Here is a 26,605-nt window from a genome sequence, read left to right as displayed (position 1 = left end):
ATATATAGGAAAAGACAGAGAGGTGGTAACTGAGAGGCAGAGAAGGGAGACAGCCTTCCTCCCCACTCCTGCTCTAGTAACTAGGGTACGGAACGAATGCAAAGGATATAAAATCAAGAGAAGGGAACTGTAGATTTAGTGGCTCCTAGGAGTGAGGAAGAGCAAGCACCTGGTTACTTTGGGCTGGCCTAGGCTCAGGAGAGAACAAAAGAGATAGGGTATATCTTAGAAGTTGCTTTTTAATTCTCCAGTGCTTTCCCCCTCAAGACAGGAAAGAGACCAAGAAAATGCCCTATGCCCAACAGGTATACAGGTCACTTGAGTGCCACAAGGAGAGGAGGACGCCCAAAACTCTGAGGTATCCAATGAGGATTCCATCCTTCTCACTACCTCTGTAAGAAAGCTATTTGGTGGGGGGGGGGGATATAGATCAAGAAGGTAGGGAGAACAGATATAACAGAATTATTCTTCTACAGATAAAGAAGGCGAAGAAGAAATGTTACATCACCAAAAACTTCAGGAAGAATATACCACCAAAACAAGAAAAGTCCTCCCATCTTCTTTATGGGAACTGATCCGAGGTAGAGCACAACAAGAGCTCATTGGTGGACCAATGGCTGAAAGAGCCTGGATAAACCACAGTAAGTCCCAGAAGAGAAACCAACGGCCAAAAGGGAGGACCACTGCTTCCTGGAGTGGTTGTGGCTAGAGGCCCGAAGAATCCAGGCCTTTAGAACTAAGTTAGAAAAAAAAAAAAAGAACTAAGTTAGAGAGCATGCAGTCAACTGATTACGTCTGAATGTTCCTACTAAAATAAGTGTGCTGTGTTGAGCAGTGCCAAAAGAGTTAATTCATCTACAGGAAAACATAAAAAATATTGCAGTGGGGCTTCCCTGGTGGTGCAGTGGTTGAGAGTCCACCTGCCGATGCAGGGGACACGGGTTCATGCCCTGGTCCGGGAAGATCCCACATGCCGTGGAACGGCTGTGCCCGTGAGCCATGGCCGCTGAGCCTGCACATCCGGAGGCTGTGCTCCACAACGGGAGAGGCCACAACAGTGAGAGGCCCGCACACCACAAAAAAAAAAAAAAAAAAAATTGCAGTGTAAGTGTACAACAGTGTTCTACACAGAAAGGAATAAAGAAAAAAAGAAGAAATGCTGCAAAACCTTCATATGCAATTTGAGTTTAGCTGAATTCAGCAGTAATGATATACCGAATACCCTTCCCTTCCCATGGGGGTTTCCAATCCCTCCCGCCATTTCCAGGAGCTGGTTATACTCCAAGTGGAGTGGCCTTACTTGGTGAGCTCATGGTCTGAGAGAAGCTGCTTCAGGTGTCTGGAAAGTAACTTTTTTTCCATGGACAGTCGCACCCATGCTCTGGCTTTTCCCACATCAGTCTTGATTTCCCCGATGTTCTGGATGTGCCTGAAGGGGGAATGGGAAAAGGGGAGTGGAGGGTAGGCTGGGAGATGAACTATCAATACCTCCCCTGTAACACCAAAGGAAGCCTGGCCAGGAAGCCCTACTGCATCCTGAGAGAGTCCATTTCTCTTGTTCTCTAAATCCTGAGCTTCCATGTAGCTTTGCCAGATAGGCTCAGGATAATTTGGGGGGCTGGGGAGGAAGCCAGTACAGCTCTTAAAAAGCAAGGCTAACCCCAGAGGTCTTAGGCCTTGAAATACTCTGGTGTAATTCTCCAAAGATGTCAGGAAACACAACTGCTTGTACAGCTCTACAAATGCATCATGAAGTACAGGACCAATGAGGAGGGATTCCTGGTTAAATGAGACACTGTAAAAGTTCAGGTCACTGAGACCCTGCTATTTAAAGTGGACACCTCAGACTTGCCTGGTGGTGCAGTGGTTAAGAATCCACCTGCCAATGCAGGGGACACGGGTTCGAGCCATGGTCCAGGAAGGTCCCACATGCTGTGGAGCAACTAAGCCCGTGCGCCACAACTACTCAGCCTGCGTGCCACAACAATGGAAGCCCATGCACCTAGAGCCTGTGCTCTGCAACAAGAGAAGCTACCACAATGAGAAGCCCGTGCACCGAAACGAAGAGTAGCCCCCGCTCGCCACAACTATAGAAAGCCCGCGCACAGCAACAAAGACCCAATGCAGCCAAAAATAAATAAATAAATAAAGTGGACACCTAAGCAGCAACTGAAAACAGGATTTTAGTGGCTTATTACAAATGAGCCCAGACTGACCTCATATCCTGAATGAGGGAGATTCTCAGGGGAGGCATGACTGAGCTGGCATCAGACTTCCTCCGTTCTGAATCAAGAAATATTCCTAGAACAAAAAGTTGGTTAAGTCCAAAGAGATCTGTATACCCCAATAGCTGACTACCCTTCTTATCTCAAATCACAAGTATCTACAGAAAAAAGCTGGGGTTACTTTGGTAACACTTTGATCAATCATTTCATGAATATTAAGTACCTACTAGGTATCAAATTTTATACTTTTATGCATACTATCTCACTTAATTCTCTAACAACTTATAAGATAGCCATGGACGGTATCACAGAGGAGGAAACTGAAATTCAGAGAGGTTAGCTACTTTGCCGCAGTCACCAAGTGGCAAAGTCAGGACTGGAAGGAACACAGATCCTCTGGTTCCTAATCCAGTATGTTCTCATCATAATCCATGGAAGCAGTGCTTCCACTGGGAGCTACTACTCATGTCCTGCTCTTGCCTCAAAATGGACTACAAAAGAGCCAAGGGAATATGTAAAGAACATGATCCAGAATGCTTAGGACCTCTAGATATAATACCTTTACATCCTCATGTCTGGCCCAACATTTAAAATTAGTATCTTCATCATTCAGCTGTTGATAATTTTTGGCTACAGTTTATCCCTTGGCAATAAATTCTACAGCTTTCCTGAGAAGACTCTGCTCTCATACTCAGAAAGTGGACAAAAAACTCCTTATGAGGCTACTTAGGGAGCTTTTGTACCTGGTTTTTTGCCCACTGTTTTCCCCATGTTCAGTGCTAGCTCAGATCAACTAATTCAAGGGCAAAGACAACACTGAGTATATGCCTACCTTTTCGCCCCCACTTAAACTTATCTTTACCATTAGGACAAGAACATCTAAGAAAGTTAAACAAACTCCCTGGCAGAGAGAGGAGAATGAAGGATGGTATGAAGAGGAGAAGCTGCCAAGAAGAAAAGGAAGGAGGGAGACTGTCCTGGAAGGGACACTGCAGGATGTTACAAAGAACAGTAGACCAGGAGACAAGAGGCCTGGCTCCTGATCTGGCCTCTTCTATCAATTCACTGTGTGATCTTGAGTAAATTAAATTCCTCTCTGGATCCCAGTTTCCTCCTCTTGTAAAACAAGGGGGCTGAACTAGATGATTTCTGGGGTCCCTGCCAACTCTGATATTTTCATTAAATAGAAACAGAAAGCAAATGGAAGGGACCATGCACACCAGGCCTTCACTTTGAGAAGTTCCAAGGCAGGACACTGACAAACAGGCTCTCTTAACTGATAGGATAGATCATCTCAATGTTCATCTCAGAGAAATAAAACAAAAGACTCTGAAAACACTCTAAACAGTATCAATCCAAATTCACTTAAAACCCAAACTTATTCTTAGACTGGCCTCTTGCTGATATAAATCTTCTATCTCACTGATCAAGTGTATAGAAACACATAATAAAAGCAAACCCCATGGTTTTGGCATGCTCTGTGGTTCAGAGAGCCCTGTGGCTTAAACATTACAGAGTAAAGACTTCATTGACCTGAACAGTCTGCTACAGATGATCACTTCAGTGGGGGATAGGAAAGTGAGTGGAGGGAGTTTGTCCAATGGTGCAGAGACCATCTTACCTGAGGTACTGAGGCTTCCTGATGTGAGTTTTCTCTGCCGGTTTTCCTGATAATGTAACAGGTGGGACCACAAGGCTGATTTCCCCTGGAACCAATGCAAGGGAGAAATATCTATCAGTTTAGATTTCTAAGGGCAAGGCATCTAGTGAGCAGAGTCAGAGATAATTTGAACATATAGATATGTGTTTTTGCTAAAAAGTATCTGTCCTATTTGTTATCTCGATATACACCCAGATGCAATGTATACAAATATATATCCCCTTACTAAAATCCAGGAGAAATATAAAGAAGAATGGAAGGGAACAGAAAAAGAAATGATCCCCCACTGGGAATAGGAAGGACGTGGCCAAAAAAGAGCCTGGGAATGGACCAGTGGATAAGAAAGAAAAAAGCAAATAACCTATCAATCTCTCAATAGTCTGTTGGTTGAAGGTCAGCTTGGGTAGTGCATGATGGCTTTTGCACAGAGGAATGGATACGGAGCCTACAAGATTCTGTGACAGCTCCCGAATTTCCTAAAATATTTAAAGGCATTCCTGCCCTTAGTGCAGCCTAGGGAGGGTAAGTCATCACAGGGATGGGGATTTACTGTGGAAGGTACTTTGAAGAAGCCTGCAGCAAAGGAGGCTGGTACTTAACTGCAAATCTGAGATATACTATAGTCGACACAGCAGAACCTTGGCATTTGAAAATATAAAAGCTGCAGTTTAAACTGCTGGAGACACGCAGTGATTTGTCATTTTACCAAGGCACAAATCTGAACAGCATTCTCAAGCCTGACATAAGGAAGCAATTTGCCTACATAGTGAATAAGCCTAGCTGGTCACCCAGCAACTGCTTTGTCTCTTTCTAGTCATCCTTCAGTACACAGTGACCCTTGTTATGGGATTAAAAACTTTATTTCAGATTCATGGTAAATGTTCCTATATAGTTGATATAATATAAATGTAGTGTAAGTTTAATAGTAGGATTTATTATGATCATTTTATAAGTCACTTAATGTCTGTATTTCATAAAAGTAAGAGTAATAATAAGGACAGAAGCTACCATGTCTTGAATTTTTCTATGAACTAAGCACTATGTTAAATGTTTAAAATACAATATTCTATTTAATGCTTTCAACAGTCCTAAAAGGTAGGTACCTCTATCCTCATTTTCTTTAGAAAAGAGCAAATTGAGGATCAGAAAGACTAAGTAACTTGTAAAAGATCACACAGCTAGGAAGTAGAGTGTTGGGCAAGCTTAAGTATATCTAATATTAGAACCATTGCTGTTAATAATGATGCTATACGGCTGCTTCTGGAAGAGAGCATTTAACTTCTGAAGTTATATTTTCTGAAGAAAATTTTATTCTCTGGAATGAATGTGAGGATTTAAGGTCTCAAGATTTTCCCCTTGAGAATACTGAGGATCTGTTTTATTTTTAACCTCCAACTTGATCTGTTTTGGGGGAAAAAAATCAAGCATTTGAATGGAAAAAAAACCCTCATCTATATAGATCAGCAAGCTGTTCACATAAACTTGCTGTATGTTTGGCTTTCCTACAAGATTTAACCAACTTAAAACCCAACAACCTCAATGGCAGTTTTTAAAAAATCACATAAGTTAAAACTAGACAAGACCATTTTTTTAAATTCACTGAATTACCAAACGTTTGAGAAAACAGCTGTTCAACAACATCAATGAGACTACTCCTAAACTGTTACTAACTGGTATATTAATACAATGTATGTAGAAGACAATACGAGACCTTAAAATATTCATGCTCTTTGATTTAGTAATACAACTTCTAGAAACCCATCCATCCATCCATTTACTGAAACCATAGCACAGGCCCCTAAAAAGGCAGAGACAGCCTTTTTCATCACTGTATCCCTAAAATCTGGGCAGATGAGGAAGGCAGCCTCCCTTAACAGAACTGTCTGGAAGTAAAGTACAGCTGGTCACCAGAGAGTCCTCACATGCAATGATACTGAAGAGCCAAAGGCAAGAGCAACACCAGGCCACTGTGCCAGAAGGACGCCCGGGTGCTCAGTGATTGCACTGGTCAGGAGGGAGAGCCAGGGCAAGAGTGAGAGAGCAGCAGCTGGGCTGAAGCCTAGTGACAGGGCACTGGGGGTTTTCTAGTTCAAGAGACATGGATTATTCTTTTCCTCTTTTGCAAAGGGGCTGATTGGGACTGCAAGATTCAATACAGTCCAACTACCCATTTGGGAATGTGGCCACACAATATATAGCACCAGATTCTCCAAGAATGTCACATGCATGAAAGATGAGAAACAACCCCTTTTCATTTACCAGTCCTCAAATGGCAGCAGTTACAAAAACAGTATGAAAAAACCAAACCTCACCTTTAATTGTTAGAAAATATACTAAAGGAGAAAGTCCACGTCCTCGGAAGATGTCACCGAAAGCCAAAGAGAATGGTGAGGATAACAGAGGTTTTTATGAGGACTTGCGGCAGGCAGCCTGCAGGCAGCTAATAACAAAACCTAGGAGGCCAGCAGCAAAAACTGCGGTTTGGGTTCTCTCTACTTTCTAAGCAGAAACGTGCCCAAAAAATCAGAAAATGGGTAGTTGCTCAGTAACGTGCCCAAAAAATCAGAAAAATCAGAAATAACTCAAACAACCAATAATAAAGGATTGATTCAGAGAGGGGTGATAAGATCACCCCTCTGAGAGTGAATTTGATTGCAATCGGGTGGGTACACGATGGAAGAGACCAGGGAGCCAGGTTATAATCCCTGGACTGCAACATAACTGAAGAATGTCTCAGCAGGAGAAAAGTAGTCTAAACACAGGCTAACAAAATGGAGGCCTAAGGAGAACATGCTGTAGGAACCCCACAAAGATAGTCAGGGATTTCAATCCCCAACTGAACAATCCCTACCAGCAGGCATAGACCCTCACTTCCTTCTGTGACACTGTCAGTGGTTCACTTTTAGAGCTTCAAAAGCAGGACTAAGAACAAAATGGAACCTCAATTGAAAGGCCCCCACTATTCTCTACTGGTTTCTCACAAGTAAGTAGCCTCTGTCTATCCAAACTGAGAGGGGGATCAAATGGGCTCCAAAAGAAATTCCTCAAGCTATGGGAATTCTTTAAGGATATAGCTGCAAAGCCTCAGGGTTTAAAACACCTGTGATGATATGGTATTATCTTTTTAATGCCTCACTAACTCCCTGAAGACTTTTATGGAGAATATCAAGAAGTTTGAGAGGCATATGTTTTACCAAAAAACCTAAAGAGCTCAACTATATTGCCAGGCTTGCTAAACTTCAAAGAAAATGATAAAATGATTATGTATATTCTACTCATTTATTACAGAGAAAAGGAAAGAAACAGAAATCCTTCATGTAGAATTCAGCATAATAAGAGCTGTCATATGCTGCATACCCACTGCATGCCAGGTACTTTTTTTTACTACATCTAATTATCATAACAATCCTGAAAGTCAGGTTTTAGCTGACTATACTACAAGACTCTCAGGGGCTTCCCTGGCGGCGCAGTGGTTGACAGTCCGCCTGCCGGTGCAGGGGACATGGGATTGTGCCCTGGTCCGGGAAGATCCCACATGCCACGGAGCGGCTGGGCCCATGAGCCATGGCCGCTGAGCCTGCGCGTCTGGGGCCTGTGCTCCGCAGCGGGAGAGGCCACAGCAGCGAGAGATCCGCGTACCACAAAAAAAAAAAAAAAAAAAAAAAGACTCTCAACGTTTTAGGGATGTGATACACAATTATTAACATTTTAAAAAATCTATAATCACAGCGCTGTTTGTAATACTGAAAAATCAGAAATAACTCAAACAACCAATAATAAAGGATTGATTCAAGTACTGCACATCTATACAGTGGAAACAATTAAAACTGAGATTTTAGAGGAATAACCACAAACATTTACAGAGAAACTCCCAGATACCAGGCTCTGAGCTCAGTGCTTTACACAAAGTATCTTATCAAATCCTCACAAGAATCCTACAGAGGTGGTTCTTTTAAAATTCCATCATACACATGAGGAAACAGAAGCTTAGGAAGCTAGGTACCATGCTCAGTTTCATAAACTTAAAGCAGGAATTAAACCCAGGACTATCTGATTTATAGTCTCAGCTCTTAAACACTTACTATACTATCACCTAATTAGTTAAGGACATGGAAAAGATATTCTGAGGCAAGAAAAAACAAGTTCCAAAACATTGTGTACAGTATGATCCCATTTGGATTTTTTTTAAAAAACAGCTTTATTGAGACATACTTCACATTACCATAAAATTCATACTTATAAAGTGTACAAAGTTCTGTACCAAAAAAAAAAAAAATCTATTTCAGTATAGTCACAGAGTTGTGCAACCATCACCACTACCTAATTTTAGGTGATTTTTACCACCCCAAAAAACCCATTAGCAGTCACTCCTTATCCCTCCCTAGCCTGTGGCAACCCCTAATCTACTTTCTGTCTATGGATTTGCCTATTCTGGACATTTTATATAAATGAGATCATACACTATTGTGGTCTTCTGTGACTGACTTCTTCCACTTAGTATGCTTTCAAATTTCATCTATATTGTACCATGTATCCACACTTCATTCTTTTTATTGTTGAAAAATATTCCACTGTATGAATACACCACATTCAGTTTATCCATTCACCAGCTTCTGGACGTTTGGGTTGTTCCAACTTTTGGTTATTAGGAATAATGCTGCTAGGAATATGAACATTTTCACACACATATTTACACAGACACGTTTCCCTTTCTCTTGAGTACATAGCTAGAAGTGGACTTGCTGGGTCATATGATAACTCTAACGTTTCAAGGAACTGCCAGATTGTTTTCCAAAGAGGCTGCACCACTTTACATTCCCATCAGCAATATCTGAAGGTTCCAATTTCTCTGCATCCTTACTAACACTTGTTATTGTCTGTCTTCTTTATTTTAGCTATCCTAGTAGATGTGAAAAGGTATCTTGTTGCAGTTCTGTTGGATTTTTAAATATACAGCTGTACATGGGCATATGTGTACAGAAAAATGTTTTGAAGGACAGATGAGGTAGATTGTCTCTATGCCCATGAGAATGAAAACTCCAGAGGGCAGAGATCTTGGTCTGCTTTGTTCACTGAGGTATCTCAAGTACCTACAACAGTGCCTGGCACACTGCAGGCCCTAAATAAATATTTGCTGGACACTTAAATATATTTCCTAATTTTTCCATAATAAAACTGCTTTTGAAAACTTTTCAAGTTCTTTTCAAATTTAAAAATGCATGAAAGTGTAAGCTGTCCATCTTGCCTAGTTATTCAAAGTACAGTATTTTGAAATAAGGAGAATTCTCTTGGTATTAAGCAGTAAAAATCAAACTTACTCAACTTTTTTGGTACTCTCTCAAATCTTTAGAAGGTTAAGCTATCTGCTTATAAAATAAATGTTAATGACAGACCTTTTCCCACTGGGAATGTACAAATAGTGAAGGACCCTTAAAATACATTTGGTACTTCCTGAGCTCCAAGTTCTCTTTCTTTAGTGTTCTATCTCCAGACTAGGACCAGCTACCAAACAGGATCTATCAGTTTGGCCTTCAGCTCTATTTGCAGGGAAAAAGATGGCACTTTTAAAATGTCTGACAAATACACAGATTTATAAAGCTTATTTTTAAAGAAGATAGCTTGGGTCACATTTATTTACTTATCTGTTGAACTATTTCAAGTCTCACTCCAAAAGCACCATGCACCATTCTTCAAAGCCAGCCAGCTGGAAAAGTGTGGGAAAGCTAGTAAGCAAAAACAGGAAGACAGTCTGCTCAACAGGGAGAGGCTAGACATTCATTACCTGTTTCACTTGTAGCCCATGACTCCAAATCCTTTCCAGGAGGTCACAAAGGCTGGCAATCAAGGTGTTCTCTTCCACCCCTGTGATGTTCACCTCCCCGTGCCCTAGCTCCACAGCCTCTCGGCCCATCTTCTCCACCAGCATCCTCTTGGTCTATAAGAAATCAGTCGGTAAGATTAGACACCCACAGTTAGCCAGATCACATTCAACTAGAGAGGGTTGTGGCCAACTGCCCAGCATATCTGCTGGAATGGGAGTAAGACCCCACGGATAAAGAGTGTATTTATTCTCCACCACTGAGGTCAGGTTATAGTAGAGGGCCTTCTTCAAAGAAGATAAAAACACAGAAATCACTATTTGACCCTGGGCAAGTGATTTCATCACTCTAGATTCAGTTCTTACATTTATGAGTTGAAAAGAGTTGAATAAAACCCTTTGGTCATGCTCATCTCTGACATTCTCTGACTCTGACTGCTTAACTGACCCTATTAAACAAACCTTTCAGCATTTAATCCTAGAAATATATCTAAAGTATCCATCAAGGGGATGAAAAGTTGAGGAGGAATAATTTACTTTTAGGTAAAATTTTTCACGTGCTCATTGTAAAACAAAAACAAAAAACCACACTGAATAATGATAACTGCAGCTTTGTGCCAGGCACTGTACTAAGTATTACATTATCTCATTTAAGCCTAATAACTCTATGAGAAGTATTATTATTTTTCACAATTTACTGATAAGGAAATTGAGGTCAGAGAACTTAAGTAACTTGCCCAAATTCACACAGCAAAGAAGCAGCAGATCTGGTCTTTGAACCTAAAGCTGCCTGAATATTGAATCCAAGTTCTTAAGGAAGATTTAATCATGTTATAAATTTGTGACATATAAAAATCTAGGGGCTTCCCTGGTGGCGCAGTGGTTAAGAATCCGCGTGCCAATGCAGGGGACACGGGTTCGAGCCCCGGTCCGGGAAGATCCCACATGTCACGGAGCAAATAAGCCCGTGCGCCACAACTACTGAGCCTGCGCTCTAGAGCCCAAAAGCCACAACTACTAGCCCACATGACACAACTACTGAAGCCCATGTGCCTAGAGCCCGTGCTCCACAACAAGAGAAGCCACTACAATGAGAAGCCTGCGCACTGCGACGATGAGCAGCAGCTCCCACTCGTCGCAACTGGAGAAAGCCCGCGCGCGGCAACGAAGACCCAACACAGCCAAAAATAAAAATCAATAAAATAAATTTATTAAAAAAAAAAAGAATCTAAAGAGCAAGGAAAAATATCACCCCATACCCTACCCTGCAGAAGCAACAACTCTTAACACTTTGGCATATTTCTTTCCAGTGTTACTATTTTTAATTTTTTATTGTGAAATATATCTCATATACAGACACATATATGTGTGTATGTGAGTGTATACTATTAGACTATCATAACCATCAACGAGATTAAGAAAAAATATATTGCCCATCTATACCTTTGAAGAATCCCATGTGCCTTCTCCAATCACCTTTCCCACTCTAGAAGTGATCAACTTGTTCTGACTTACACAATAAAACTACAGAAAAGCAAGGAAATGATTAACACCTATATTTGTATCCCTAAACAATGTAGTTTAGTTTTGCCAGTATCGTTTTTTTTTTGTTATTTTCTTTTTTTAATTTATTCATTTTATTTATTTATTTTTGGCTGCATTGGGTCTTTATTGCTGTGTGCGGGCTTTCTCTAGTTGTGGCGAGCGGGGGCCACTCTTCGTTGCAGTGTGCAGGCTTCTCATTGCAGTGGCTTTTCTTGTTGCGGAGTACGGGCTCTAGACGCTTGGGCTTCAGCAGTTGTGGCACACGGGCTCAGCAGTTGTGGCTCGTGGGCTCTAGAGTGCAGGCTCAGTAGTTGTGGCGCATGGGCTTAGTTGCTCTGCAGCATGTGGGATCTCCCTGGACCGGGGCTCGAACCCGTGTCCCCTGCATTGGCAGGTGAATTCTTAACCACTGCGCCACCAGGGAAGCCCCTTTTGTTATTTTCTTTTTCACTCAACTTTATGTTCGTGAAATCCATACACACTGATCAATATATCTGTTGTCTATTTCCACGCTGTATAGCATTCCACTGTATAAATATACTGCAATTTATTATTTATTCTCCTACTGACTGGCATTTGGGTTGTTTCCGGTTTGGGACTATTACAAAGAATTCTGCTGTAAATGTCTCGTACATATCTCCTGGGTCATGCTGCAAAGGTTTCTCTAGGGAATATACCTAGGAGAAGAAAACTGGATAATAAATGCTATGCTGTTTTGCAAAGCAATCATACCAATTTACATTTCCAACAGTATCAGAGTTCCCTGTTGCTCCACATGCTAGCCAACAGTTGATAGCGTTAGGCTGATTACTGTGTTTCTTCAATTCTAACATGTACACTTTTCCACATATCAACAAATCTGAAATTAGGATATATTTCACCATCATTGTTGACCAGGCAGTAGACATAAGAAAGTTGTCACTGCCAGAGCATGCATCTCAAAACTTGAGAATGAATGCAAGGGGCATGGAAAACAAATCCCAGAGACAAGAGACAAGAGACAAGCCCTCTTTCAAGAAAGGCAGCATCACCAATGTTCTTGATGGGAGAAAAGACAACATTGTTGGGAAAAATCATAGATATCAACGACTTAGAATGAACTGATGAAGTTTTTAAAATGCCTGAATTCAAAATATCAGTACTGGTATATCAACCTAACTTGTAACAGTGATAATTTTTTCTGCAAGAAGAAGCATATTTGATTTCATCCCATAAATGAGCATCACTTAGAAACAAATGCAGGAAAATCTTTTTTTTCCATTGATGAATAAACAGGATGTAGTAGGGGCCAAGTTAGTTCAACTGTCCTAAAAAGCACAGTATACTGACTTGGTTGAAAGGCTGTATTTTTATTAGGAATTTAAGCTCTGAACTAAAATATTAAAAGTTAAGAATGACTATCGTGGGACTTCCCTGGTGGCACAGTGGTTAAGAATCCCTCTGCCAATGCAGGGGACATGGGTTTGGATCCCTGGTCCCAGAAGATCCCACATGCCTCGGAGCAACTAAGCCTGTGTGCCACAACTACTGAGCCTGCGCTCTAAAGCCCTCAAGCCACAACTACTGAGCCCACACGCCACAACTAATGAAGCCTGCGCACCTAGAGCCCGTGCTCTGCAACAAGAGAAGCCACCACAATGAGAAGCCCGTACACCACAACAAAGAGTAGCCCCCACTCACTGGAACCAGAGAAAGCCCGTCGCAGCAACGAAGACCCAAGGCAACCAAAAATAAAAAAAAATAATAATTTTAAAAATAAAAGAAAGCAGATCTCTACCAATCTGTTATTAAAAAAAAAAAAAAAAGAATGACTATCTTTTGATCCAGCAATCCCACTTCTGAGTATATATCCAAAAGAACAGAAATTAGGATCTCAAAGAAATATCTGCATCCCCATGTTCACTGCAGCATTATTCATGACAGCCTAGATATGGAAACTACCCAAGTATCTACCGATAGATGAATGGATAAACCATATGTGGTATATACATATATATGATGGAGTATTATTCAGCCTTTAAAAAGCCTTTAAAAAGAAGGAAATCCTGCCATTTGCAGCAACATGGGTGAACCTGGACGACATTATGCTAAGTGAAATAAGCCAAACAGGACAAATACTACATGATTCCACTTATATAAGGTATCTGAAATAGTCAAACAAAGTCATAGAAGCAGAGAACAGAATGGTGGTTGCTAGGGGCTGTGGGGAGGGAAAAATAGGGAACTGTTGCTCAAGAGGTATGAAGTTTTGGTATTCATAGGTAAGAAGAACAAGCTCTGGAGATCTGCTGTACAACAGAGCACCTATAATAATACAATATTGTGCAATTTAAAATATGTTAAGAGGACAGATCTCATGTGTGTTCTCACCCCAAAAACAAACAAAAAACGCAAAAAAATATAAGGAAATTTTTGGAAGTGACAGATATGTCTACCTTGATTGGTGGTAACGGTATCACCAGTGTATGCATATGTCCAAATTCATCAAGATGTATACATTATATGTGTGCAATTTTTTGTATATCAATTATACCTTAATAAAGCTTTAAAAAATTACTCTTCTTGTAGAATGGAAAAAAACATGCCAACGGCAAGCTTAAACTGAATAATACACCTTAATCTGGCACACAGTAGGCACTCAGCGAATTCTTGTTTCTAGACACGAGATCAAGTGCTATCAGATTAAATCAGAGAGGCAAAAACATTTGCATACGTGTAAGACTAATCTGTTGAAGACAATTCAACTACATTACTTAAGATATGACTTACTTAAAATTAATGATTTTAAGTAACATAAGATGTCTAAAATTTAAAACTACATCTGTCTCTCAGTTTTAAAGAATACATATTAAGTTTTTATCAAGCAAAGTGTGCTTGCTCTCAATTAATGGTATATTTTATTTAAAACAAATACACCTAATTCCAAGTTAAGAGGATCTTAACATTAGTACTATCCCATTATATTAACAATATTTTCAAAATCAAGAAAAGAGTGGTCAGAGCTAAGCCTTGGTCTCATCTTGGCTGCCAAGGAAAATACACATTCAGAAGTGTCCACAGCTCACCTTGTTGCGGCATTCCTTCAGCAGACCCTCCACAAACTTCCAGTTGGTTTGGGCAATCACTGACGGGGAAAGGTTGGACAGTTTGGGCTGGCGGATGGTGCTGCCCATATTCCTGGCTTCCTGGATGTACTTCTAAAGCAAAAGGAAAAATCAAAGACTCTTCGTGCCCATGCACACAGACCACAGGCAACCAGTCCTGATGGGGCCTGAAGAGGGCACTATCACCCCGCACTTTCTTACTGCCTCTTTCCTAGGCTCAGGGCAAAGTTTAAAATGCAGTGTTTGTATCGTAGGGAGAACTGAGAAAATATGATGAATTAATTCTGCTTTTTCTAATGTAAAGCCCTCTTGGCTTTAATGATACAAGAGGTAAAAAACATATGGCTGCAACACGTATGAGTGTGCAAACTCCTATGAGTAGGCAAACCAACTCAAATCTCAGAGTACTATTGAGGAAAATCATTTTCCCCACCAAGTTTGGAGGAATTTAATTCCTCTGCTCCTATCAAAGATATCCATCCTTGCTAAATTAGGGCCTGAAGAACATGTGTGTACACTCGAAACAACAACTGCATTTTCTGATTTTCTACAGTTTGCTGGTGATTCCCCATATGCTGTCTGTTTTAACACATAACCAAATCAATGCAGTAAACTGCACACTGACATCCTCTCAGTATCCCAGGTTCACAACCATTTTTACTCCCGACTTCTTCCTTTCCCCGTATTTATTCCAGTAGTACAATTCTGTCCATTCTATCTTCTAGCCCCTCAATCTGCCCCTACTACCAGCCCCTAGGATTAGGCTTCAATTACTATCACCTGCACTACTGCTACCTGCTCCTAACTTGCTAGCTACCTCCAGTACCTCTTGCCTCCCAAATATTCTGCCCACAGCCTCCTTCACACAACCACCACCAAGCTTTGGATCCTGCCTCTCCTTTATTTGCAATACTCGTCTTTGTCCCTAACAATCCTATCATCCTCAAGACTTAAACAGGTGCTGGTTCCTCCAAACAGTCTTGTTTCAGATTACCCCAGACAGAACTGACCTCTGCTTTCTCTAATCAGTGATCAAACACTGGTGTGCTTCTCATATGGCCCTTTCATATGGCCTTTGCTTCCTTAATAAACTGGTATTCCCTGAGGACAAGGCTACCTCCTTATCATCTTTATATTTCAAAGTGTTTACTATAGTGATTTTGACCAAGAAAACGTACTCAGTAAACTGCTGAAAGAAATAATATGGAGGTGAGGTGGAAGACCCAGGGGAGACTTAAAATAACACCTACACCCAACACCCATTAGGCCACCCTCACAAAAACACCAAGTACAATTGTACCCTATAAACCAGCAGTTAAAAGTTCATAACCATATTTTGCAATATTAATTTATTCCTTTAAAAAACAGCAAAGGCAAAATATTTTCCCATTCATTGAGATGCCAGACACATATGAAAACAACATGCTTTACTGGATTTCATCTGTATAAAGTGCAAACTGCAGGGTCTTTTCTCAGAGAAGTTGCTGAAATAGGTTTCTGAAGGTGAAGCTCCATTTTCACAAGTTCTCTGCAACTCAGTAAGGCAGGGTCTCCAACCTGAGGTTTATAACTAGAAACTTTACTGGGAACAAGTTACAGTGGAGCTGAGAAACTCAGCTTACGAGCAATAAGGACTCAGGTCAATTCAAGAATCCTCAATCCCCACATGCACCTGATAATAATATTCCTTTGCTCCTCTGAGAAAAAAAAGTCAAGATTACCTATTTTAAATTAAGATAAAGAAAAAAATAGGAAAAAAGGCTCCTCCTCCCCAGGTTCAGAGAGCCACAGCATTAACCCAAGTTCAGCTTTTCCTCTTTCTCACTCTAACAAAATTAACTTCTTTACCACCATTCCACACACACACACACACAAAAGCCTCAAAAATTTTAAAGGGATTTTTCCCAAGTTTTAGAATCTTATCTTCTGAGGTTCCTGTCACCCCTCCCACTCTCCCAACCCCTGGGAGGAAGTGAGTATCATTGCACGAGTGACTACTGAAAGGACAGTGAAAAAGGCTCTCTTCCAAGCACTGGTATCATTCCTGAACAGAGGTGCAAATCTGGTTCAGGGAGAGGACGCATATGGCTAGTGGCCCTGCTGCCCCTTGGGAAACACTGTACATCCTGGATTTGTCACAACTGAGGCTCATATCAGGGATCAGGAACTAACTTATTTATTAACCCTTCTTTATGAGGAGGATATTTGAATCAGACCAGAGGCCAAGGAAATGAGAAAGAGAAGGAGGGTGTAGCATGATAACAGGGTCATTCCTTGTCATTCTCAAGGTGTCTTACCTCTCTCTGGTCATTGTCTAAACGCAGGTGTTCTGTGTGCTGCTTCTGCCGGTCTTTACGCCTCCACTGGGCAGGGGCATTCCTTTTTGTCCACCTGACAGAATCAAAGCAGACAATTAAGAATATTCCGCTAAGAGGGACTTCCCTGGTGGTGCAGTGGTTAAGAATCCGCCTGCCAATGCAGAGGACACGGGTTCGGGCCCTGGGCCGGGAAGATCCCACATGCCGCGGACCAACTAAGCCTGTGTGCCACAACTACTGAGACTGCGCTCTACAGCCCGCAAGCCACAACTACTGAGCCTGCGTGCCACAGCTACTGAAGCCCGCACACCTAGAGCCCGCGCTCAACAAAAGAAGCCACCACAATGAGAAGCCTGCATACCTCAACGAAGAGTAGCTCCCACTCGCCACAACTAGAGAAAGCCCGTGCATAGCAACAAAGACCCAACGCAGCCAAAAATAAATGAAGAAAGGAAGGAATGAAGGGAGGGAGGGAGAAAGGGAGGAAAGAAGGAAAGGAAGAAAGAAAGAATATTCTGCTAAGAAAGTAAGGTCAACTGACAGGAGAAAACTTAAACATCTAGGGACCAATGCTGGCCATGGGAAACCACCAAGAAACCACCAGAGATAGCTCAGAAACCTTGAGAAGGGTAGCTTAAAGATCAGTTACTAGGCAAGAAAGAGATAACTCCCCAGGGGCAGAGACATACCTTTTTTATTTTTTTAAAATAAATTTATTTATTTATTTATTTTTGGCTGCGTTGGGTCTTCGTTGCTGTGCGTGGGCTTTCTCTAGTTGCGTTACTGTGTGTGGGCTTCTCATTGCAGTGGCTTCTCCTGTTGTGGAGCACCGGCTCTAGGCATGCAGGCTCAGTAGTTGTGGCGCACGGGCCTAGTTGCTCCGTGGCATGTGGGATCTTCCCAGACCAGGGCTCGAACCCGTGTCCCCTGCATTGGCATGCAGATTCTAAACCACTGTGCCACCAGGGAAGTCCCAAGAGACATATCTCTCTTGAAACACCTAAAAAAACTTCACTTGCAGATCCAAAACTATATTCACTCAACTCTGCCTGGGCTTTGATACACTCATCTCCAAAAGTAACGAAGAAGAGCAATCCTGCTAAGCTATCTACTTTCAGTTCTGTTATTTCAACCACCACTTACTAACAATACAGTGCTAGCTAGGTGTTGTATGGATTCAGTCATGAGATGATTTCAACCCACCTGCAGCCCGGCCTTTTACAGGCCATGATACATGAAGCTATCCCAATTTTCACAGTGGAGACAGGAGCTGATGATACTCTGTCACCTGTTTCCTTGTTCAAACAAGTGAACAACCTGGATAATGTGTATTTTCTCCATATTTGCTTTACAAATGTCAAGGTCTTCTGGAGATAACAGTCTAGGTGCAGATACTGTATAACCCTCACCACTGTGGCTAGGGAGCTGGATCAGGGAATCCCTGGGGTTGACTCACTTGTTGCTGGCTGGCCCGGTGGAAAGCACATCAGACTGCAGCTTAGGGAAGAAGCCTGGTTCATACTTCCCTTGTCCAATCTTCATGTCAAGTAAATGGGGGTGAACCGCAGTATGATCGATTTTTGCCAGTCGCAGCTCAATTGCTTTCTCTGGATGAGAATGAAAAAGTCCAATATTTTAAAAAACATACCATATTCTGGGCCATAAAACAAGTCTCAATACATTTAAAATAATTTGAATCATACAAAGTATGTCCTGTGACCAACAATAATCAATAATACCTTAAAACTAAAAAACAAACTTCTAAATAACCAAGAGGTCAAAAAGGAAATCAGCATGGTTGAGGCTAAAATGGAGTGGATTGCCTATCATTGGATGTAGATTGTGCTCTCTATTGTTAAGAGTACTTGAAACAATTCAGGTTGGTTTCCTTGAAGTAATTTTTTTTATTAGTTTCTGCTTTATAACAAAGTGAATCAGTCATACATATACATCTGTTCCCACATCCCTTCCCTCTTGCGTCTCCCTCCCTCCCACTCTCCCTAGTTGAAGTAATTTTTATTTATGATTCAGAGGACTCATGTGGATGGAACTCTCTCTGGCCCTTGAAAAACATGCCATCAGCACTCAGAGTTGCTGTTGCCCACTACATGTCCTGCCTTCTGAATAGAAAAGAGGTGTTATTTAGGGAAAACCTTTCTTTTAAGATATGTGTAGATCATTTTATTTACTACTGATAATATTTGTTCCTTGGTCCCTATAGAGATAGTTTTTCTTTAATAGCATGTTTTTTAGTGGTTGTTTTAAAATTATACAGAGAGCAGAAGTTCTTTATCTGATGTGATTTAGTAGGGTAGTGAATTCGATAATAGAAAAAGTCACTTAAGTTTGGGAATCCTAAAAGGATATATACATCCCTTAAACATTTTAATTTAAACCATATGACTGTATAATCACCAGTCTTTTGATGAAGTGTCTGTGCATTTTCTTTGATTATGGATCCACTAATCAGGGGTCTGCATTGTTTCTCTTGCATAAATCTCACCCATAATGCATTCACACTGAGTTTTCCAGTTTTTAAAGTGGAGCGAGAACTTTTAAAGGACCTTGCAAAAGAACCATAGTAGATGCTAGTTTTCCCAAGTTTTCTGCACTTAAGTGATATGCCTAATTCAACTGCTGTATTTTTAGTGACTTTGTTTTACTGAGTCTTTTTAAAGCATTTAATTTTGTTTTCAGAGAAACAGTTCTTTTTTTATACCCTCATATCTTACCATTTATTTACATAATATTTGGTTAAATTATACAACCCAGTAATAAGTTCAACTAGTGCAGATAAGCTTGGAAACAAATGCATACATTAGTATTTTTTAATCGCAGTATAGTTGATGTACAATAGTATATGTTACAGGTGTACAATACAGTGATTCACAATTTTTAAAGGTTATACTCCATTTATACATATTATAAAATATTGGCTATATTCCCCGTGTTCTACAATGTATCCTTGTGGCTTATTAATACATAAGCTTACATTAGTTTTTTTTTTTTTTTTTGCAAAGTAATACAAACTCCAGGCATGCAATCAAAAAATTTTAAAGGGAATAAAATGAAATCTCCTTCCTCTCTCCTTCCTGTGGTAGCCGGAGATCAAGTTTCTTGTGCATCCTTAATGAAAATAATAGTTTTTTAAAACAAATAAATAATGTGTGGAAAAACAATGCAGAGAGAATTCAATGTTTCCTTTTTTTTGTTGTTGGCTGTGCGGGCTTTCTCTAGTTGTGGTGAGCAGGGGCTACTCTGTTGCGATGCGTGGGCTTCTCAGTGCAGTGGCTTCTCTTGTTGCGTTGTTGCGGAGCACGGGCTCTAGGCATGTGGGCTTCAGTAGTTGTGGCACATGGGCTCAGTAGTTGTGGCTCACAGGCTCTAGAGTGCAGGCTCAGTAGTTGTGGCGCACAGGCTTAGTTGCTCCGCGGCATGTGGGGTCTTCCCGGACCAGGGATCGAACCCATGTCCCCTGCATTGGCAGGTGGATTCTTAACCACTGTGCTACCAGGGAAGTCCCTGTTTCCCTTCTTTTTGATCTAAAATCCTACCCTTGTGAAATAATCTCTTGATTTTTTTTATGCCCTCCTCCTAAATACTTTTATATAATGCACTATTTTTAATGTTGTGTTGCACATATATTAATTGTAATATTCTTTAAATTATATACATTTTGATATACATATGGTATAGTAAAGTAAAACTTGGAAAAAAAGCATTTCAGTCATATGGTAGAAATTTAAAATATTACAAAAGGGTGTATGTCCAGTGACGTGTTAAGACTTATCACTGTTTCCTGTTTCCTTCCAGACATAGACATGCATATACAGCATGTATACCTTTTAAAAACAACACAGATGGGAGCATACTAATCATTGTTTTATGCCTTCTTTCATTTAACAATTTATCTTGGAGATATCAGGACAGATTAGGTTGTTTCCTAAGAACAAAGATTGCGTGAGAAACATCCTTGTTCATACAGTTTTCACAGAAGTGTGAGTATGCAAGGACAGTTTCTAATTCAATTTCTGATTTGCAGGAACTTCCCTGTAGTTTGTTTTAGGAGTGAACTTATCTGTAAAGTGATCCCAAGTCTAATGTCTTTCTCTGCACAGAAAGAAGTCATAAGAATGTGCTGATTATTCTCTCTTCACCACTCCGAAGTGGTTGTAATCCCAGTATGCTTTGCATTATCTCCTTTTGTTAAAAGTAATTGCTCATTACAGCATTATGGGAGCTGTGAGAAAACCCAGAGAGTTGCCTCGGGCTGACGTGTTTCCAGTTGATTTTGATTGGCTAAACTCTTTGGATGCAGATGACCTTCAGCTGTTTCCTATTTATTAGTTTCACCTTCTTGGCATGATGAGCACAGAGACAGGCAATGGCAAAGGAGGTACTGATTTTATCGTTTGTACTGGTGTATAGAAATGGATTTTGTGCTGTTGCTTACAGCTCTGGGAGGTCAGCATCCTAGTGTGGGTACCACGGGTTGATGGATCCCGGAGGCATGGTTTATTAGGCCATCCTTCAAGATGAGTTGTTGCTTTTTTAAAATACAAAAAATGTAGGGAAAAAGAAACCCACAACTCAGACCAGAGAGGCCATAAAATTCCAAGTTTCTAGTATCTGTAAAACCAAACCATATAAATGGAAAGCAGTTTAGCCTTGAAAGAGGAGATTATTTCTCATCCCCTAAAGTGTTTTGTTTCTAAGAATCGCACACTTTCAAGTGCATCACAGGGACTACTTCAGGGATTTCAATCTGAGGCGAATAAGGTTACCCACTCTAGCAGAAATAAGTGGGCTGAGTTTCAGATACTGGATTAGACTCATCCTGGAGAGTAGGGAAAAACCAGAACTAGATGTCTGTACTATTGAAAAACCTGCTTTTATGGAGCAGAGGAAGCCCCTTCCTTCAGACTTTAGCATGCCCTGTTTCATGATTAGAGAGTAGATAGATGTTCCCTGACACTGTAACTAGGTACACTATACGGAGTAGTCCAGTGTCCAGGAAGCCTCATGAGGAAGGCATTTCAGGGACTCCTTTACTCAGAGTGTCTGTTGGACCCCTATGAGATGTTCGTGTCTCTGAGCAGACCTGTCAGGAATGCCAGCCACGTAAAGGAGTAGCACCTGCTTTATTGACTTTTGGTAAAAGAAGCAGCTTTTTGGTTTTCACATGATTGAAAAGGCCTTGCTCCTTCCTGCCTTTTTTAAAAAAAAACCAGAAATGGTGTGTGTACACTGAAACGGGGGGAGAAATTATTCAGTGTAATATTTATTCAAAATGGGTGTTTAAGAGCCAGTGTTGGGACACAGTAAGACTGGACCTTCAGCTTTAAATACCTCTTGGAGGTTTTCTCCCACAGCTTTACATTCTTTTGATCATCTTAAGTTTGAATTTTAAAGTATATTCTTATCATGTCTGAGATTCTCAAGATTATTGCTCTTAGTAGATTATTTACAAGCATTCATATCTAGAAAAGAGAGGTGAAAGATACAAAAACTGAGGCCTCACCTAGAGAATCATTAGAATTCTTCTTAATAATTGTTAGAGTAATCATAGAGCAGGAAGATTTCAATAGAAAGATAAGAAGCAAAGTTGTACAGGTGTCCCATGGAACTCGATATCTCCGAAGAGGCTGAAGATAGAATTTGCAGTGGCCTAAATTTTGTTCCTCAGTTATTGCTTACTCTCACGTGGAGTAAATATTTTTTCTGAAAGGCTATATAGATTATCTATTTAATCCTTGAAAGAGTTTTTTTTGTAATTTGGGAAATATTTTTGTTGTTGCTTCAATTGGGAGAGGGTCCTCACCAAATAGTCTTTAATATGGGAATGGCAGTGCTTTGTGGGGCACAGTGAAAAATGAGATCGACTTTCTTCTTGAACTCTTATCAGTCTGTTCCTGATTTTAGTGAATATGAAAAGCTTGCACTCTTTTATCCTTCTGCTAAATCAGCTGTATTTTTTAAAAAATCATTATTGATGACCAAATCTCTGAGCTCAGTTTTACCCACTGATTGTTTTACATCACTTATCTATTATCTATCAAATGCCTTAGCTTTCCCCGAAGAAGCTGAGGCACTTGCTTAGAGTGTACTCAACATGTTGGAGATGATGAAGTTTTAGTCATCAATTTTTATTTATTTGCATTACTAGTTAAAAAAAAAAAAACTATTTCCAGGGCAGGCTTAGCCAGGAGCAAGGTGGTAAGCTGCTCCAAAGTTTTACTGGTGAGCACACAGGATGCTTTGCTAAAACCTAGTTGATATATATCAGCTTCTGCTCACTTCCTGCTCATTCTTCTTCATTTTCTGGAAAGCTTTTTGTTATTTATTACTCATTTATGAACCAAGCTGAGGTTTGCTTAAATGGTGGGCTGAGTTTTTAGTGCATAAAACTGTTTAACTCCTGTGAAAACTCACTTGAAATCAGCCATTCCAGGAGGATATTACTCATATGATTTTAAAATTGATGTTCCTACTTTGTCTTTAAGTGTCTGAAACCAGCATACCATTTGTAAATAGTAATGTGTTAAATCTCAATCTATTGTATTGGCTTTGCTGATGTATTTTTTACTCATTTTAAAAATAAAACAAGTCTAGAAATTGCATTCTGAAGAAAAGCTAAACTTTGAACACAAGCTTCTCTTCCAAGATATGCTCTCTGACCTAGAATAAGAGTTTTGAGTAATGAAAGTCAATCTTCTGGGCCTTTCAGGTTCTAGGGGAGCTTTTTATCAAAGTGTTAAAATGACACTTTCATGCTGTTACCATTCAAGAAAGGTTGCCAGGTGGAAGGCAGACTTGGCTAGTGTGGAAAACCAGCCTCTGCATGCTTGAAGGTTCTTTGGGCTTGATCTTAAAGGCAAAGTTCACATCAGCTCCTTGTAGAATGCAGACATGTGAGTGGTAAATGAGGTGTTTTGACATTCATGCTGAACAGAGACTAGGCCACTGTTCCTTTTCTTTTTGTTCCACTTCCCCATTCTCCTTCTACTGAAGAGAATCTACTTAACATTCTGGTTTAGTATTTGGAGCAAGGTACTATTTATGATTCCTATTGTATTTCTTTTTTTAAAAAATTGTATTTCTATATGAAATTTTATTACTAGCATGGACCTGTGTGTGGGGGGTATACTTCAGCTTGTGGTCCATTGAGGTCTCTGGGTTGTCTCTCTGATACCCACAAGGGAATCATACTCTGCGCATACTCTTGCTGAAGTTTATCCTGTTCCTTTCTAAATGTGCAATTGTGTTGAAGATTTTAACTTACTATTTGAGAAGCAAGTACCTTGTTTTTGATTGGTTTTGTGTGTGTTTTGTTTTTTTGACCTAGATTACCAGAGACTGATGACTGTGGCAGAGACAACTACAGCTCTCATGTTTCCTTTCCAGTGGCAGCATGTCTATGTTCCTATTCTCCCAGCTTCTCTCCTACATTTCTTAGATGCTCCTGTGCCATACCTGATGGGCTTGCATTCCAATGGCCTGGATGACCGGTCAAAACTGGAGCTGCCTCAAGAGGTAAGAAACACATGGAGCTTGGGTGCTGGTGTCTGTGACCCTGACACAGGATTTGGGAGAGAAGGGCTTTGGGATGAGCCCAGGGTGGTATCACCAAGCTTGTTTTCTTTTATTTGGGGGAACACAAACAACTTTCCAGGAAAAAAGTGAAAACAATGAAGATTTAGCTCTGTTTATATAATTCCAGAAACACTTATTTCCTCTATCACCTGACATACTTTTATAATAATCTGTTTATACTATTGTGAACTGCCTTTTTCAAACATGATATTTTACATATTTTTAAGAAAATCTTTTTATTATGTAATCGTTTAAACTTACACAGAAGAGTAGCATAGTGAATCTCTATGTTTTCAATACTTAGCTTTAACAGTTATCATACATTTAAATTGTATTTTACTTCTGTACTTTCTACCCCCTATTTTTTAAAGAAATTCCACATAATATAATTTTATAACTGCTTTAGTAGCCAGACATGTATTAATAAACCAGTGGTTTTGTTTTATAGGCCACAGTTGCTCTGTAAAAGTTGACCTGATCATAGTGATTCTTGTAGTACTGAATGTAGCTTTGAAAACTCTCCTTGCTGAAGATAAGGAAGGCCTTGAGAGAATGCTGCTCCTCCCTTGCTGTGAGGATGGCCTGCTCCTCTTTCCTATTGTTTCAAATACTAAAATAATTGATTTTAAAAATATATTTGTTTATCTACTGCTTCATTCTAAAATAGATTTAAAGCATCATTAGAAATAAGATTGTCTTGGTTTTTATTCTCCTAGAATTACCAAGAGAACTGGTCTACCTCTTTTGGTGACTTTGTGGCTTGTATGAAACTAGCTGGGGGAAGGCCTTTCCTACTCTGAATTTCATAGTCAACAGAAAGGCCTGGGAAGAAGACTTTGGACTATGCACACACTGGTATCAGCATGACTCTGTCCCATCCTTCCACCAGTGATTTTTGGGGGGAAGATTTTTATGTATAGCTGAAGAATATGAGTAAGAGGACCTCCAAAGAAGAGACTGTTCTCATGGAAATGGATCTAAGCAGCATTCACATTGTTGGGCATGTCTGGGCAGCCATATTGATGAACATGCCTGATAATTAGATCATACCCGTAATGTTTAAGTTATAGTCAATTGCATCTCTTTTTCTCTCTCCTTTGGTTTTTAGTTATTTATTTATTTGGCTGCGTCGGGTCTTAGTTGCGGCGCGTGGGCTCAGTAGTTGCAACACGTGAGCTCTCTAGTTGTGGCGCACAGGCTCTGGAGCATGTGGGCTCAGTAGTTGCAGCACGCGGGCTTAGTTGCCCCACAGCATGTAGGATCTTAGTTCTCTGACCAGGGATCGAACCCACGTCCCTTGCATTGGAAGGTGGATTCTTTTTTTCTTTTTAAAATTTATTTATTTAATTTATTTATTTTTGGCTGCATTGGGTCCTCGTTGCTGCACACAGGTTCCCCGCCAGCTGCGGCGAGCAGGGGCCACCTCTCGCCATGGTACGCGGTCTTCCCATTGTGGTGGCTTCTCCTGTTGCGGAGCACGGGCTCTAGGTGCACGGGCCTCACTAGTTGTGGCACATGGGCTCAGTAGTTGTGACTCGTGAGCTCTAGAGCACAGGCTCAGTAGTTGTTGTGCATGGGCTTAGTTGCTCTGTGGCATGTGGGATCTTCCTGGACCAGGGCTTGAACCCGTGTCCCTTGCATTGGCAGGTGGATTCTTAACCACTGCACCACCAGGGAAGTCCCTCGCCTTTGGTTTTAGAATCAGAATATCTTCCTTGTAGTTTTTTCCGTTTCTGCCTCCTATGAATCTATAGAGCTTTGTGCTGTTTGGGGTGGGACAAGATTAAGGAAGAAAAGATCTAAATAATGTCAACTAAAAAAAATGCAGGAGGCTGCAAAAAGAACAGAGTTTATTTGGGGACGTAAGAATTGCAACTGGGGAGACACAGATTCAGTTAACCCTGAAAGAGTATTCCGAGGAAGAGAAAGAGTCAGGGGCTTATAAAGACAAAAACCACGAGGTTGTTAAAAGTTGCCCTGGTGAGAGTTGTGATCGACTCTGATGCGAGTCAAAATATTTGTCCTTAAGAAATCACAGGTTATTTTAAGGTAGGGGTCTTGTAAGTGTATAGACTGTCACGAATTGTTTTAGGGTAAGGGTCTGATTAGTATCTTGAGTTTCTGGCAGGTGTTCTGGTGTTCTGTTCTTCATCAGGTCAAAAGGTCAGCTTCCATCCAGGCTGAGTCATGCAAACATCGTACTTCCTTAATGGCTTCCCAGCTTCATTTCAGAGATCTCTCTTAGAAATACTGACTCCATTTTGACTTTCCTTTCACAATGATGGAGAAAACCATTGAGTTTTGGGGTACTGGGTTTTTATATGTATTTGTCTACTGATAAA

At 40.6% G+C, this 26,605-nt stretch overlaps 1 protein-coding gene across 2 annotated transcripts in view; it reads right to left on the bottom strand.

Annotated features, from left to right (window-relative positions):
* DENND5A (DENN domain containing 5A) overlaps window positions 1-26,605 on the bottom strand; it is a 110,065-nt gene that overhangs the window by 10,267 nt on the left and 73,193 nt on the right. For both annotated transcript variants that reach the window (XM_081240856.1, XM_081240857.1), the window contains exons 9-15: window positions 18,127-18,277; window positions 16,650-16,743; window positions 14,314-14,445; window positions 9,668-9,820; window positions 3,847-3,931; window positions 2,217-2,301; window positions 1,301-1,429 (exon numbers count right to left, since the gene is read on the bottom strand). In XM_081240856.1, the coding sequence (XP_081096982.1) occupies window positions 1,301-1,429; window positions 2,217-2,301; window positions 3,847-3,931; window positions 9,668-9,820; window positions 14,314-14,445; window positions 16,650-16,743; window positions 18,127-18,277 (829 nt within the window). The remainder of the gene's footprint in view (window positions 1-1,300; window positions 1,430-2,216; window positions 2,302-3,846; window positions 3,932-9,667; window positions 9,821-14,313; window positions 14,446-16,649; window positions 16,744-18,126; window positions 18,278-26,605) is intronic.

Source organism: Mesoplodon bidens (assembly GCF_964165515.1).
Source record: "Mesoplodon bidens genome assembly, chromosome: 7".
In the NCBI taxonomy this organism is placed as follows: domain Eukaryota; kingdom Metazoa; phylum Chordata; class Mammalia; order Artiodactyla; family Ziphiidae; genus Mesoplodon; species Mesoplodon bidens.
The sequence above is the reverse complement of the archived record's forward strand: the minus strand, read 5'-3'. Positions and strand labels throughout refer to the sequence as shown.